Genomic DNA, 18,258 nt, shown 5'->3' with positions numbered 1-18,258 from the left:
TTCTGGATGTTCATACACAATTCCATTTTTACTTGCATAGAAGTTCAGAGTTCAGGAAATCATATCTCTACTTCTTTTTCAGACATTAGAAAAGGCCAACAAGTGTCCAAAGTTACATTATCCAAATGGCTTTCTCAATGTATATATCCTTCATCTACAATTCTAAGAACAAAGCCCTTTCTAACCCTGTTAAAGCACATTCCACTAGATCAGTAGCCACATCTGCAGCTTTTCAAGCTAGGTTACCTTTGGATAATATCTGTGCTGCAGCAACACAGGCAAAACCACATACTTTTATTTCTCATTACAAAGTGGATTTGGCTTGTTGGAGTAGAGCCTCTTTTGGTTCTATGGTTCTGAGGAATATTCTCCCATGAGCCACCCAGGAATTAGGTAGCTTGGGACACGGTCACATCAGTGAGAATAAAGGCGAGATTGGCATCACATAAAGAAGTTATGTACTTACCATAATGTTCCACGTATGTTGTCCATCTCGGCTTTTATTCTCACAACCCACCCTCCATACCCCCTGCCTATACTCCTGGGAGACAGAGTAAAACTTTTTGGGTCTCACAGGACTCTATAGCCTCAAAGATAACCTGTTTTTCTCAGTTATTCTATTTATGCAGCAGCTTTATAAGTTTACTGGGGGCAAAAAAGATCTGAGGAAGTTAGGGTGTTGCATTATGGGTAAGGGTTAATGCCCACAAGCTTTGCTGAAGGTCTCAAGCTTTTGAAATGGCTGAGATGGATGCGATGGATTGGCTCCGACCCCCATCAGTGAGAATAAAGGTGAGACTGACAACATCACATACAATGTTTATTCTTATTAGCATTTGTATAAAACATTCATGATATAAACTGCAGGCTTTATTGTAAAACAGTTTTGTACAGTGTGCAGTCAGGGGTATTTTAAATGCTGGGAGGGAGTGTTTTCAGTGACTGCTGTATGTGCTAAAATATTAAAGTAAACAAGTACAGTTTTAGCTGTAAGAAATATAGACGTTACAATACAATGTGAAGAAAGGCTGAAAAGAAGCAACTTTAAGTTAAAAAAATACTGTGATCTTTGCCTGCTGGGGTGGAAATGGGCTGTAAAAGCGCACTGCTTACATTTTACACAGAAGTACAATAACAATTCTTCTTGTTTTTACAAGGGAGGATGTGCTCAATTAATGTCCTTATCTTAACTTATAAATAATTTTTTGTAAGCAAATAGGCTTGAAAAAGAAGGCAAAATGATGAAAACCATGAAGAAATGTGAGTTTCTTGCATCCATAAAGATTTGGATTTTTTTTTCCGTTAGCAAATGCACTCAGTGAGATACAAGAAGATGTCTGTAGCTGAAGTCGGATGGGCAGCGGAATTCTGTACATGCATCCGCAAGGTTGTTTTACATGGAAATGAGCTGTCTGAAGGAGGAGCCAATTAGTTTGGAGAGTTCTGAGCATTCTTTGCTATGCAAAATTTAAAGGAACAGTGGCAAGTAGTTATGTGAGAAAAAAGGTTGAAATTTTGGGAAATGTATATGGCATAGCAGTCTTAATACTTTAATGCATTTAATAGAACAGTGGACAATTTAGTTTTATTTAAAGGTAGCTTGCAGTTTTTCTTAGGGCTAAAAGTTTTCAGAAAGTATACAAGCTGTTTTTCACATCTGGGAGTACAGAGGTAAAAAAGAACAGACAAGCAATCAGTGTGTGTTACATAGTTTGCAACAGGCACTTTAGCATAGGTATTCTAAAAAAAGAGTGAGCCAGCACGTACAGTTCTATCGAACCCAACTTTATTTTTTAAGCAGATTCCATTAAAAATTAAGGAATCCTAGTAACCAAGCATACCAAGCATACCGGTTTCGGCCATATCATGGCCTTTGTCAATGCTATACATTCTATACAAGTCAGGAAACCCGACCCCTAGTGAGCAACCAATATATACTCCACATTTAAAGTGATACATGTTCTTATACAATAAATAAATGTATTGGAACAAAACAGCACTTTTACCCCCATAATAATATACTTCAACATAATAAACATGTAAAATACATTTATAATCATGAACATCCTCAAAATTATTGTAAGAACAAGGAAATGTACCATAACCAAAATATTTGGGGGGCCTTGAATAATAATCAAAAGAATTTATCAAAACAATTTTTTATATATAAATAACATATATGTGTTTTGTATATATTAATAAACCTCAAAATTTATCATAAATATTCATTCCCACTAATATCACAATATTGGTTCAGGCTATCCAAATACTATATGATATATACATGAATTTATAATATCATAAACTCAACTCAATAAAACATGGAAATAGTATATACATCCTCCATATTCCTGTTAGTTTTGAAATATCCCTTGAACCAAAATTCATAAATGGTACATAATCCCTTTATATAGATCATAATATGTATACATGACTTGTAAAATTCTATTCTAACATATTTAAACCGGGTCTAAATAAACCACCCAATTGAATTATCCACCTATTTTCCATTTGATTAAGTTTTTGATGCCATCCGGCTTTGAAACTCCTATGAAGGGTTATCCTGTCTATAACAACAAACCGAAAAATTGCCGAAGCATGTTCCAAGGTGTGTTTGAATAAGGCATTGGCAACACGTTTATTCTTAATTGCACTTAAATGTTCCCCTATTCTAAATTTGACAGGTCTGGACGTTTGTCCGACATAGAATGCAGAACAACTACAGGTAACCAAATATACCACCCAATCTGTGCTGCAATTAGCAAAAACCCTCATCTCAAAAATTCGGGACGTATTTTTGCTAGAAAATTCTTTGGTTTGTTGCAAATATTGACAAGCAGCACAATGACCACAAGGATAACACCCCCTTAGTATTTCACCACTTAAAGTTCTTTGTTGTGGTATATTTGGAATGTATCTTTTATAATGTGTGAAGTGAGAATTCATATTTCTTCCGGTAAGAAAACTGACAATTTTCCGGCAACAACCTACCTAAAACCTCATGTGACAAAAGAATGCCCCAATGTTGGTTAATGACATCCCTGAAACGATTGGTATTAATACCATAGGTAGTTACCAACCGTATCGGTTGATTGTAATTTACTTTCTTACAATCCCTGTTATTTGTTTTGTAACATAATAGATCCTGACGTGTCATTCTGATAGTTTGTCCTTCAGCTTTGGCTAATAATTGAGATTCATAACCCCTTTGTAGAAACCTGCGCGATAAATCCAGACTACAATCCAAATAATCTTGATCAGATGAACAAATACGTCTGATTCTCATATATTGAGATTTCGGAATATTGCGGATGGTGTGGCGTGGATGAGAACTCTTAGCATGTAATAAAGTATTGTATTTAGGGAATTTACGATATATAGTGGTCGATAAAGTATTATCTACAAGTTTGGAAACCTTAACATCCAAAAATACAATCTCTGAAAGTTCAATATTAGCCGTGAACCGAATGCCAAGAATATTATTATTCAAATAATCCACAAACTGTATTAAACTTTGCTTATCTCCACGCCACACCATCCAGCAATCGTCTAGATATCTCCGCCAGATATCCAGATGTTGTAAAAATTTATTATGTTGGTCATCATATATATACCTAGCCTCATAATACCCCATGAACAAATCTGCATAGATGGGTGCAAAGGAAGCACCCATCGCGGTGCCCTTAATCTGCCAATAGGCCTTACCTGCATAATAAAAGATATTCTTCCGTAGTACAAGTTCAGTGAGCTTGATCAAAAAGTTGTTAAAGGCTAAGGAATAGAGGTTGGATTTGTATAACCAAAAGGAAACAGCTAGAATTCCCTGATCATGTGGAATACTTGTATATAATGAAGCCACGTCAAGAATACAAAGTAACCAGTGAGATTCTAGTTGGGAATCATTGATTATATTAAGGAATTCGGTGGTATCCTTAATATAACATGTATAAATACTGAGAACTAGGCTCTTCCACCTTAAGTTGCACACCTACCTGTGTAGTAATGATACCTTGTTGCACCGATAAATCCAAAAAATCATCAATTTCTCTCTTGAAAGATAGAGTAGGATCCACATTTAATACCATGTAAAAACTAGAATCTGCTAACTGTCGCAAAGCTTCCTGATTATATAATGAATGATCCAAAACTACAACTGCTCCTCCTTTATCCTCCATAGTTATAACTATATTATGATTACTACCAAGCTCAACCAAAGCTTGCCTTTCAACTGCTGTTAAATTATTTTCAGTAAGCCCATATAAATTGGAAAAATGTAACTCTTTCATTATACACTCTCTGAAAATGGACACATGTTTGTTCATGGGGGGAACAAAATTAGATTTCCTAAACCTAAAATCAGATGATCTTTGAATATTTTCCTGATCTGCAAAAAAGATTTTTAGGTTAAGTATTCTACAAAATTCATCAACATCTTGTAATAACTGAGTTTCTGAAACCCGAATTTTTGAGAAAAGGGTTTTTGCTAATTGCAGCACAGATTGGGTGGTATATTTGGTTACCTGTAGTTGTTCTGCATTCTATGTCGGACAAACGTCCAGACCTGTCAAATTTAGAATAGGGGAACATTTAAGTGCAATTAAGAATAAACTTGTTGCCAATGCCTTATTCAAACACACCTTGGAACATGCTTCGGCAATTTTTCGGTTTGTTGTTATAGACAGGATAACCCTTCATAGGAGTTTCAAAGCCGGATGGCATCAAAAACTTAATCAAATGGAAAATAGGTGGATAATTCAATTGGGTGGTTTATTTAGACCCGGTTTAAATATGTTAGAATAGAATTTTACAAGTCATGTATACATATTATGATCTATATAAAGGGATTATGTACCATTTATGAATTTTGGTTCAAGGGATATTTCAAAACTAACAGGAATATGGAGGATGTATATACTATTTCCATGTTTTATTGAGTTGAGTTTATGATATTATAAATTCATGTATATATCATAGTATTTGGATAGCCTGAACCAATATTGTGATATTAGTGGGAATGAATATTTATGATAAATTTTGAGGTTTATTAATATATACAAAACACATATATGTTATTTATATATAAAAAATTGTTTTGATAAATTCTTTTGATTATTATTCAAGGCCCCCCAAATATTTTGGTTATGGTACATTCCCTTGTTCTTACAATAATTTTGAGGATGTTCATGATTATAAATGTATTTTACATGTTTATTATGTTGAAGTATATTATTATGGGGATAAAAGTGCTGTTTTGTTCCAATACATTTATTTATTGTATAAGAACATGTATCACTTTAAATGTGGAGTATATATTGGTTGCTCACTAGGGGTCAGGTTTCCTGACTTGTATAGAATTTATAGCATTGACAAAGGCCATGATATGGCCGAAACCGGTATGCTTGGTTACTAGGATTCCTTAATTTTTAATGGAATCTGCTTAAAAAATAAAGTTGGGTTCGATAGAACTGTACTTGCTGGCTCACTCTTTTTTTAGAATGCTGATGGATTGTTTGGAGCCGTGCACGTTGTCCGGCGTGCGCGTATCCTGGTTTGGACTTTAGCATAGGTAATCTTAAATGTAGATTAGGTTATGACTACTGCTGCTGCTGACGATTTAGGACAATTGTTCCCACCTGTAGGGTTAAACTTCATTTGTTGAGAAAAAAGGTAATGGGGGATGGGGGAGTTCTGAAAATGTATTTAGTTTTTTTTTTTTTTTTTTTTTTTTGAGGGTTTTCATTACAATAGTTTTAAAAAAAGCTGACATAGGTTGAAATGGAGATGAGAAGAAACAGTATCAAATATTAGCTTGCTAAACATTAGTGAGTGCATATAAGCCAAAAACTGGAAATCTACATTAAAAAATGTCATGTTACACACCTCTCAACTGTACAGATTTTTGCAGAATGTCCAGATTTTTGCCTCCTATTTTTGGTCCTTTTTTCACCAAAAACTGTTATGGAACTTAATAATTTTTTGGGAGAAATAATCAGCTTTCAGCAGGGAATGTTACTTATAGGTAGAGACTAAAACTTGACTCACAATAGTTAGGATGTATTACAGGGACCTAGAAGGGAAATATAACAGTTTAGATTTCTGAAGAAATTTAAGAAAATATTTGGTATGGAAGACATGAAATTAGTAGCAGGAACTCTAACAGAGTTTATATATTATTCTCCAAGGTACAATAAATGGGCTGGGCAGAAATTTTACTTCAAAGGAACATAGGCATTTAAATGAAAGCTTTAATATATTCAATAATGATTTCAGGTAAAAACTTAAGATAAAAATACAGGGTAATAAAGTAAGAGAGACACTGGTGTTTTCCTGCCCACATGTTAAAATAGGAATTTAATGAAAGGGTAGTGGAAATTATTTGAGAATTATTAGGGAAGAAAGAAAATTCTTCAGAATGGATAGCTAGTTAGTGGTATTAAATGAAAATGGAGTTTATAAATAGGGTAGAAATTTAAGTAACACTAATATAGTTAAGAAGCAATAGGAATTATTTATAGAGGGTGACAGAGGTTAAAGTGTCACAGAATAAGGGAAATCTTACAGAACGGGAAAAGGAACTCACCACAGTCTCTCCCATCTTCTCCAGTGTTATGTACATGAAGTTTAATCTTGTTATCCAAATTCAAGGGTTTGCTTCCCACCCTGTGCATTTACTGCATGATTTTTAGAAAAAAATACTGTTCTACTCATGAATTCTTTAGTGCAGGTGCTTGCTTCTGTACAAATCTTATTCTCCAAAGGTATGATGAGAAAAACAAAACAACTTGTCGAAGGCACAGTATGACCTATTAAACAGACTAAGGAAGGATAGGTCATTAAGAATTATGAAACCGGACCATGGCGGGTGGACTGTCTTGTCTGACACTGTAGACTACGTTGGAGAAACATTTTCCCCTTACATAATCAAGATACCTATTAAGTAGCCTCAAGGAAGGCAGTGAATGTGGCTTAAAGGAAAAATGACCAGTACCTGGATAACTGCCTTTTGCAGGAGCAAAATAAGTTCACAATGTTCCAGTTTTTGACAAACTCTTCCCCTGTTAATCCAATAATTTTTGGTATTCCTAACATGCAGAAGTGTGTACACAAGCCCCTGTTTAGACCTATAGCAGAGGCCCAGGGTTCCAAGACTTATCCTTTTGCAGTAGCGATTGATAGGTTTTTGAAACCTTTGCAATATCAGGGTAAACATATGCTTAAGGACTCCTGGGACCTTTGAGGGAGACAAACTACATTTGTGGGGTAAGCAGTTGCTTTTCCTGACTACAGATGTTGTCAGTCTTCTTTCTAGTACCTCACAGGGGACTGGTTTTGAATTTTTCCATGAGGCTTTGACCATGTAATTTTTTACCAGCCGTTGATATCAGGATTATTATAGAGTTTATAGAAATTGTACTTTGTAAAAATTACATCTATTTTAAGGAGAAGTTTTTAAGCAAATAAAAGGAGTTGCAATGGGTACTGCATGTGCCCTAATTTTTGCAAATATGGTTATGTTCTCATGGAAAAGAAAGTTCTTGTTTCATTTAGATTTTTACAAATACTGTAAGCTATATTTGCGTTACTTGGATGATATTTGTATTCTTTGGGATGGAACACTTGCCAGTACTAATGATTTTTGATAGGATTTAAATAACACAACCAAATTCTTGAGGTTTAGGCATCAAGTTAGTTTTATTAGTGCTAATTTTGTGGACACTACCATTTAGAAAAATGAAACTGGTTTCTACTCTATGATTTATAGAAAGCCTACCTTTTCTAGTGCCTACTTGCACTTCAATAATTCTCATCCATAATCCCAAAAAAAGAACTCTTGTAAAGGGACAGTTTTGTCAGATTAGCTAGAATAGTCTCTGTTAAGCACATTTTGAGAGAAAGGTTTTGGAGGGCATGTTTATCAACAGAGGCTATCCTATGACATTAGTTAAAGAATTAAGTGATAACATTTCCATAGGTTGGGGAAAGAAATACAAACTTTTGATAGGTGTCAGGCTGAACAAACAGGTTATTGAGAATGTTATGGTACCTAGTCCCACTTAAGGAGGAGTCACAGAGCAGTCTGACTCATTGTTTTGGAATGTACTTGTACACAATGTACGGGAGGGTGGGGGAGACAATGGTGAGCTATTTCAGTGAGCATTAGTACTACAATATAATGCGGGACTGTACATATTTAAGGAGATAGTAAGAACAAATTGGAATATCCTTAGATCTAACAATAACATTTCCCCTATAGTTGGAGATGCATCTTACTTCATGTACAAGGGAGCAAGAAACATTAAAAATATAGTGGAAACTTCCACTAAATTAAGTGATGTTGGTGGTAACAAGAGAGGCACCACTCAGTGTGGTATTTGCAATCAGTGTAGACATATTTTTGTGAAGATGAATCTTGTCAGAGAAATATGCATTTATGTATATGTCTAATGCTTATTAGAAGCTACAAGAATTAACACGTTTTCATTCTATTTTATATACAGCTTAATTCTGTGTGAAATTATAAGATGCTTTTTGAAACTGCAGTATGCTTTCTGAAAACTTGCAAGATGCTCCCTGATCTAGTAATTGCTAGCACAGCAAAATTCATGTTTATGCCTTTTGGAAATATACTGAGAAGCAGGTGATTATCTGCTAGGTCAGGAAGGAATAAATGAAACAATACTATATTCTATAATGTTATGATTTTGAACAATCAGCTCTGTTTGTGTTATGAGAACATGCACAGCTGTGGAAGAATAAGAGATACATAAGACAAAGGACTGCTTGAAGAATCTGTACTTGCTTTGTGCTCAAATTAGTTGTAGTACCTTGAATAGAAACATAACATAGTGGGAAACTGTATTTAACCAGTGGTCACCAAGGCCACGTTGTTTTTCTTAGGAAGTTTTTCATAAAATTGATAGAGCAAGCAGAAAATTATGGATAAACAGCTGCTATGTAATGATGATGCTAAAACTTGTGATCTGCTACGTCAGCTTGGTAGGCAATGTTTTTGAAAAACAAACTTAGGAAATTGATCAGTGAGACACAAAAGAACTGGGTGCACTGTCTACCTCTGGCACTGCTGAGTATGAGAACTGTTCCAAATGTAAAAGGGTTAACTCCTTTTGAAATTTTGTTTGGGAGGGCATATTATACACCTCAGTGGAAACCTCTCATGCCTGCAGACCAGGAGGCTGATAGTTCACTTGCAGAGCATATGAGGCGATTTTTGAATAACAAACTTTTGCAGTTAAATTCTGTTTCAGATAAAGAACAAGCCAGACCATCGGAAGCAGCAATAGTCCCAGGCACGTGGGTCTGGGTGAAAGTCGTGAAGAAAAAGAATTGGAGTTCTCCGAAGTGAGAAGGACCATACCAGGTGCTACTGTCAACACCCACTGCAGTCAAGATCGCAGAGCAAGCGTTGTGGATTCATTTGACACACTTTAAATTAGTTAAGAACTTTGAACTGGACAAAAACCTTGTTACTGTTGTACAACGAGAACAAAATGACCAGGTATAGAGTAAACAGGGATGCAGAACAACCTCAGAAAATTTGCATGATTATTTTGATAGCTATACTGATAACAATGATCTTTTTGCTGTGGCCTTTCCTTTTCCCAGCCACACGAGTTGAACTGAACAAACATGATGCATTACTCATAGACTGGCATCCAAACTTTAACACTTACCAAGCAATTAAATATGTGTATGCTGAGGCTTTTAATGTTTTGAACTGCTGGATTTGCACAGCTATACCAACAGCATACGGGGGATTATTGATGACTGCTGTCCCCCTAGGGGTCAATGAGATCTGGGAAAACTTGATTTTTGATACTACACCTGTGAAATCACAAGACAAAATATCATTGTACCTACCTGTTACACAAAAAGGGATTGTATGTTTTTATAAAAATGACACTATTCAGGTGGGTTGGAGCAATTGCAATGTGACTGTTTCTTATAAATGTTATATTAAGGCTAATAAGGCAGAAACTATCTGTGATACAAACTATGACTCATTTTGAAAAAATGAATGGAACTGTTAGTGAAATACAGCATAATCCTGTTCTTTTGAAGCAACTTTCTATTATTGACAAAAAAAATGTTTCATGCAGAGTGAGCATATATCAATACTAAAGTAGAGAATTGTTATTTTGTTTGTGGGAAAAAAGCATATAAATGGCTACCTGAAAATTGGTCCGGCAGTTTTTTTTGGGTTACCTGGTTCCGGCCATACGACACAATGCAGCTTTGCCTCAGGGGAAAATTTGAAATGTCAGAGAGGTTAACAGTAAACCTAGAAGTCCAATCAAGAGACCCGAGAATCCAGTGGGATGAATCGAAGCAGGGCGGAGAAACCATAATTCCGTGAAAAACAAAGATAAACTGACACATATGGACTTGAGTGACACTATTATATCATGGGCAGGCATAGCCCCTGCATATAGCGTAGTGAAATCAATTTGGGAGCTGAGAAAACTGTCTAAACTTCTCGAAGTTATGAGCAATGCAACTTTTTCTGCTCTTGAATCAGTGACTGATGAACTAAATGCTATGAGAACTGTGGTACTTTAAAACCGCATGGCTCTTGACTTCACCCTAGCGGCAAGAGGTGGTACGTGCACTTTAATCAAAGAAGAATGCTGTTCGTATATTCCTGACAACCAGCACGAGATAAACGACCATCTTGAGGTGATCCAGCAAGTGTCGACCATGACCAAACCAGGCCCAAACCCTCTGACAGACTTTTTCCAGAATTTGTTTGGGGGGTGGGGTTCCATCCTAATGAACATCCTGATTGCCATTTGTGGGGGATTACTCCTATTAAGAGCATGCATTTGTTGTGGTATTCCCTGCATGAAAAAGTTAATCAAAGATTTTACAGATATGTCAGTTTCTGAGACTTTGTATCAAAGTACTGAAATTGAAGAGATGTTGAAAACTGAAATGCTTTCATAAGTCTAAACTACATGACTCTCTTAACTGCAAAACCAGAATGGAAGAGGTTAGGAGAAGAAGTAAACTGTTTATGCTTTTGAAAATAGAATAAAAAGTATTAACAGGGGGGAAATGTCAGAGAAATATTCATTTATGTATATGTCCAATGCTTATTAGAAGCTAAAAGAATTAACACGTTTTCATTCTATTTTATATACAGCTTAATTCTGTGTGAAATTATAAGATGTTTTTTGAAACTGCAGTATGCTTTTTGAAAACTTGCAAGATGCCCCCTGACCTAGTAATTGCTAGCACAGCAAAATTCATGTTTATGCCTTTTGGAAATATACTGAGAAGCAGGTGATTATCTGCTAGGTCAGGAAGGAATAAATGAAACAATACTATATTCTATAATGTTATGATTTTGAACAATCAGCTCTGTTCGTGTTATGAGAACATGCACAGCTGCGGAAGAATAAGAGATACATAAGACAAAGGACTGCTTGAAGAATCTGTACTTGTTTTGTGCTCGAATTAGCTGTAATACCTTGAATAGAAACATAACATAGTGGGAAACTGTATCTAACCGGTGGTCACCAAGGCCACGTTGTTTTTCTTAGGAAGTTTTTCATAAAATTGATAGTGCAAGCAGAAAATTATGGATAAACAGCTGCTATGTAATGATGATGTTAAAACTTGTGATCTGCTACGTCAGCTTGGTAGGCAACGTCTTGTTAGAAAGTGTATAAAGATGAATTTACTTCCTGATTTTAGTTAGACAAACTCTGTATTAGCACGTTTTTGTCTCCTTGCTGCAAAAGATTAAAGTGCCTTAACCTGAACCTACTGTGTGTATTGATCATTTTTAAAGTATATTTTTCCTTTGACAAATCTGTAAATCTTAATTATTTGAAATCCACAGTGCACCTGCTCAAGGAAACTGCAAGAGTTAAGGGATGGTTTATCTTGCCCTTTTTCTTTACAGGTCCCACCTTTTATGTTGGCAAGACAAAATATGTTTTTAAGAAGCACATTTACGAACACAATTTTGACATTTTAAAAGGCAATACCAACAATGCCCTATACAGGCACTCAGTTACATGTGAAATTTTATTTTATTTTGGACAGAATAGAACGTAGTACCCAGGCCAGCTCATGGGAGAATAAAACAGAATACAAAAGGTTGCTGTGACAACTAAAGTTAAATGCCACAGACCTGTCTGGGATAAACGATTATATCTCCTTATTGCCAGTTCTAAAGCAGAGGGCAGCTAAGTTAAAACATTATTAGGTACGTACATTAAGATTTTTTGAGTTTTGTTAAATAGTCTAGCAGTTTGCCTACCAGAGATGAATTGTCATTTTACACATTTTTACTTAATATTTCCAAGTAACGACTGCTTGTTTTATTTTTATATGTGAAGGAAGCTAGTTTTAACTAATTCATGTCTTATTTTTAGGGACTGTTAATTTATTACTGGTTCTCAAAGATCACATAATTTTTTGTATGAGCTCTAAATTTGTTTGATGTGGATGTTTGACTTGTTCTGACGGAGTCCATACGAATGAACTTCACAAAAGCTTTTGCTTAACTATGCTGCATTTTCAACGTGGTTTTGTTATAAGGTGCACTTTTAACTTTGTTCTTAACACTAAATCCTTTTTTACCAGTGCTATCTAAGGATGCTGCCTACTTTATTTGAATACTATTGCTCCATATTTTGCTCTGTAGTGCACGGGATTTGCAGTATTTGGATAACATGCAAGAGTTAATAAAGACTGTTGTTAAGCAACTATTTTTGATACATCCAGAGGGGAAAAAAAACTAGCACAACTTAGGCAACAGAAAGTAGAAAGGGCTGTCACCAAACCTAGGGAGCCTTTAATGGCAGCTAAAGATATGTTAAAAGAGATAATTCAAAAACGGAGAAACTCCAGTTTATGGATATGGCTAGTAAGATACAAGCAGTGAAAATGTTTTTACTCCCTTTACATTTACATACAGGTTAGGCATATTTTTATCAAACATAGGAGAAGTTACAGATAATAGTTAATAAAGAGTTGAAGGAATTTACCTGGGAGAAGAAGGCGGCAAGAGTTAAGTGGGATAAGGTGATCATTCCAACAGAATAAGATGATTTAGGATTGCCTGATTTGAAGGGATATTTTAGACCTGCACAGTTAAGACTTGTATACATAACACAAGCAGTAGGACATAATTCAAAATGGAAAGGGATAATGATGAAGTAGCGGGGAAGAGAGACTGGGACTTTGGATGCAGATCCTTAAGACTAATAATAACCACCATACAGAATATCATATTCCTAAAGTAGCAGAAAGTATTCTAAGAAGTAAGCCAACATGAGAATGGAAAAAGGAGATTTTGCCAATAAAGTTGACTGCAACTAGGGGTAGAGAAAATAGCAAGAGGGGCTGGAATTTACTGGAGAAGAATGCCAAAGGAAGCAACGTATTAGGAACAAATAACTACAAAGGGAGAGGTAAAGCAGTGGGATGAGGCCAAGACGAAGTTTGGACTACAGGTTAGAGACTGCCTTCCCTATCCGGTATTGATAGAGTAAAAGTGAAAAACCTGCTTAGTTGAAACTAGAATAGAAGCTGCTGTTAAAATAGAGACAATCAGCTGGGCAAATAAAATATTGTATGATAACTATAAGAAGCAATCACATAAGGTTAGAAAAGATTGGGAACTCAGACTGGAAAAACAATTTACAAAGGAACAATGGGAGTATATCTGTATGGCTCTAAGGTATGCAACAAAGTCCAGAAGGTTTAGGATTTTTGCTTGGAAATATTTCCATAGGTATTTTTATACTCAAAACAATCTTCAAAGAATTTTTCCAAAGGTAGCCATCAAATGTTGGAGGTGTGATGGGGAAGAAGAGGTAACTGGGAACATGTTTTCTGGTAATGTAATGAGTTTGCAGATTTAAAAAATTCCCTGTAGAGTAGATTGTCAAACATGCTGGGTGAACAAATGGCTGCAACTAGGAAAGTGATTCTTTTGAGATGGTACACAGGATCTAAATTGCATAGACTTAGTACGGCCTTAAGGTCAATTCTGCTGACTAACAAAAAATGCAATTACTAGAAAATGAAAATCTAGATCCAAGTGAACTGTATCTGAAGTACTGAATATTGTAAAAGATGAAAGCAAAACTGAAGAGGGATTTTCAGAAAAAGGAAAGGAACAAATTACATATTAACAACTTTAATCTGAGGGAACAATACATTCAGAACAATGTTCAGGAATAATGAGGTTTAAGGCAGGAAGGAACTGATCAATTTATGTAATGTTGGACTGAAAGATAGGTATAAAGTAAGAAAACATATGTAATGTATAAGCTGTATAAATGGAAAAATGTTAATATGATCTATTTCTTTTCTATTAATGTAGGTGTGCCTAAGTAATAATTTAATAAAGGTGTTTAACTAAAAACAGATGTAATAATCTGGAGTAGTACACTGCCACGAGTCCTCATTTCCCATACAAGACAGTTTTCTGTTCGCTTACACACATGAAGTATAAACCACTTTAAAAAGTCTCTCATTACGGTAACTCTCATTCGTTCATTTATTTAGTTTTTTCACTGGACAAAAGAAAAATATGAGATAAAAGTGTGGGCCATGTTGTGATTTGCCTGCCTCTGTTACAAATTTGGTCATTTAAATTTTGCCCCAGAGGAATCACGAGGAAATCTCAATGTAATCCAAATATATAATAATTAAACAGCAACATTATTTCTAGTTTTAGTCTCATGGACTGATCCATATGAGGAGCGATGTTACTGGCCAACACCTCATTTCCAATTGAGCCTCACATTTCCAGTACTTGTGCGTACAGGAATAAAAGTACATGTTTCCATTTCACTGAATTGCTGGCCTTATACCATATATTAAACATCTGACTATACATAGAAGGAATTTTAGCCTTAGCTTGCTGTCAGGCATTCCCTACTGATAAGTCCAAAAAGGATAAAAATAAGATAACACTGCAAGATGTGAGGAATGGTCAACTTCATGGCAGCTTAAAATCTAAACTGCCCAAAAAGATCTACAGAAAATGGGATGTAAAGTTGTTGTTGTTGTCTTTCGGCTTTTCCCGGTTAGGGGTTGCCACAGCAGAACTCCGGTCCTCTAATGATTGTCAGTAGATTGTCACAAACGCCGAGGTGCCAGCTCGACGTTCAACCTTCAACGAAGGCACGCCCATTTACGCATGCCTTTCGAACGCCCACCCAACCGCGGGGAGGACATGCAGACGCCACACAGAAGGCACTCCCCGCACTCCAGCCGAGAATCGAACGGGAGAACCTCTTGCTGTGAGGCAGGATGTAAAGTAATCAGCTCAAAACAAAAAGGTACTACTACCCTACCACCACCGCCACCATATAGACAGTTACTAAGACCCTTTCTGGAGTACTATGTGCAGTCATGGAGACTGCATCACTGTAATGACAGGAAGACAGAGAAAGGGAGAGAGAGAACAGGTATAATTCAGAAGAAGGGAACAAAAAGGTGCACAGTGTGCACCACAAAAGCCATATAATGAAAGACAGTAAGAGCTACTGAAGGTAGAAGGGGGTAAGAAATAAACTTAAGTATGGCAACGAAATCTATACAGCCAAAATGGATACACAAGAACTACAGGATGCAAGCTGAAGTTTCAGGGTGAACAGATCAAACAGGAAAATTAATCTGTTTCTTCAAATAAGAGGTAGGGAGCAAGTTGACAAAACTTCTCAGAACACAGTAAACTGAAGAATGTGGAAAACAAACATGATGCAGTTCTTACCGGAGACTAAAAGGCCGATTGTTAGGTAGGACTAACGGCTTATTCAACAGAAATAGGATCAGTCAGGCTAAGTGGGTCAAGGGGTTCTTGTCAGTCACAAGCATCAATGTTTTTCTGAGGAACCTGTCCCTAAAGTTACTCTTCAATGACCAAGCCTTGCCAAAATCTAGCAATTGTTTTACCTTTGTTTCCAGCTGAATCTTCAGATCTCGAACTTCCTGCTGATATTCTTTCATCTTCTCCACCATTAATTCCTTATCAATGCTGACACTGGCCGAATCTCCTTCCATGGAAGATATTCCTGCAACACCAGCAAATGAGAAAATACTGGAAAGTTAAACATGGCAAATCAAAAATCCAGCCTGTAATCTCATCCTTGCTTAATTGCTCTTTGGGATGACAAGGACAGTACAGGTGTAATCTGGGATATTAGTGTCAGTGTCAGAATGCCCTTGTGTACATAAGAAGCAGACTGCATAAAAGAGCCACTTTCCACGGCACTGCTATCAACCAGTCAGAGAACAGACTTTGAATACGTATTAAAATAGTTCAAACCGGAGTGCCTTTGCAAAGTAATCTTTACAAACCACTGTACAATAGCAGCAACAAGATATAACTTCTCCAGTTTCTCCTTTGCTTCCCTGATCAACCAGCATATTAGAATCTCTTTTATTTCTATCTGTTTAGGAAAGGATATTCACAAATGTAATAAATCAGCGAAGAACATGCTTATACTTATTCTACTAAAATGATATGGACAACAAAAGTTAAATACGATGCTGGAAATCAAATCAGCTATATGGAGACCATTCCTCAATACCTCATAAACAGCTACATAACATTTTAATGCACAAAGATGCATTAAAGAAGCTGAAGTGAAGACAGTGTATCCACAAAAACTCTCTTAATTCTTTAAGACAATGTAGAACTGCGACTTTAAACAGACCTCCTTGAAAAGTGCAGAGACTGTAAAATTTCACTTTTCTGTGTCCTGGGGGTCTGAATGTCTACACTAAATAAAAGGATATTTCCTTGGCAGAGAATTTAAACTACAATAACTTAGCTCTACAATAAAGAAAAAGTGCACTGGCATAGAAGCACAACAGATGATGATATCACATTCTATCACTACATAGCTCCAAATTTTATTGTAAGAGTTACTATTAAGAAAAATAAGGTGAGTGATTATGGGTGAAGCGAGCAGAACTGGGTAGGACAATTCCTCACTGGCAATCACTCTTCAGAGAGAGAGAGAGATGTTATCATTAAAGAAATATGCCCAGATAGGTTGTATTTGCTTTTGCAAGCTAAATGAAGGCGAGACCGGTCTGAAACCATTAACTAAGCTGAGGAACAGCATTAGAACCTCAGCAAAAAGAGAATTTTGGAGATGGGCATGTCTTTTGAAAAATTGGCTCACACAACATATTTAGCAGTCTGACCCCTGGACATGATAATCTCCATCAGATATGTACCATTAGCAGGCAAATGTAATGAATGTTACTAATCGTACATTTAAGGCATTTCACTATATCTGTACGGGCTGCATCTTGTTGACTCTACATAAGCCAAATGGCAGTGAATTAACTGCACTTACCTGTATTTTTAAAATTTGATATATTTCACCCAAGGACTGCTCATTAAACTGAAATGGACAACAGATGTAGTACAGATGGAAGAACTCATTTATCAGTATGTCTTTCAGAAAAGCTGTATCATATTACTGAGCTTTTAACATAGCACCCCTGCCTGTAGAAGTCAAGTCTTCTGCAACTCAGATAGGTTTCACCTGTGTGTGGATTAGAAAAGTATTGGTGACTGTACCATCTCCAATGCACTCCTCAAGAGAAACTACAGCCTCTCCTGCAAAGAATAATGATTTAAACTGTTACCATTATAACCATCCACAACTGTTTTACAAGGCTGTATACACTCCATCAAATGTAGACAAGCTACATGTTTTCAGGGGACTGAGGAAGAATACAAAGATGCTAAGCTGCCTTCACTCAAAACAACTACTGATACTTTGAAAGTAAAAACAAGGGAAGCACACTTGTGCAAGGATATTCTACTTAAGGTCCCACAAGTCTAAAAAGACTTGTAGCAAATGGTCACAGAACAAATGCATATTGTGGACATCTTAAGAAAACAAGACACTAGAAATTCCACTGCTCTTAGAAGACTAACTCTGACTGCAACAGAGAGGTCCGGAAGCCTATTGGTAGTAAAAATAATACAATTTATGAGACAGTTAGACAATATCAGCACAATCAATGGCTGCCCTTCACTAGATCAAGCAAAGAAAGATAAAAAAAAAATTTGATCTAGCACACTACCTTCATTCTCATACAATGAAATCAAAGCAGAACTCCACATTGTGGGAATGAAGATAGTATTTTCATAAAAGGAGACCAATATTGGATGGAATGATTCAATGAAATATCAAAGACTACTTTATGCAGAAATAGACAGTCTGCTTACATTAATATACAGTCTTTATG

General features: G+C 36.1%; 1 protein-coding gene across 1 annotated transcript in view; it reads right to left on the bottom strand.

The window, feature by feature from the left end:
• NINL (ninein like) overlaps positions 1 to 18,258 on the bottom strand; it is a 1,970,063-nt gene that overhangs the window by 366,217 nt on the left and 1,585,588 nt on the right. The window contains exon 15 of the mRNA XM_044057633.1: positions 15,940 to 16,058. Within this exon, the coding sequence (XP_043913568.1) occupies positions 15,940 to 16,058 (119 nt within the window). The remainder of the gene's footprint in view (positions 1 to 15,939; positions 16,059 to 18,258) is intronic.

The sequence above is a fragment of the Protopterus annectens genome, chromosome 1.part2, assembly GCF_019279795.1.
Source record: "Protopterus annectens isolate FY-2018-M chromosome 1.part2, PAN1.0, whole genome shotgun sequence".
Classification (NCBI taxonomy): Eukaryota; Metazoa; Chordata; order Ceratodontiformes; family Protopteridae; genus Protopterus; species Protopterus annectens.
Note: the sequence above shows the minus strand (reverse complement) of the source record. Positions and strands in the feature narration are given on the sequence as shown.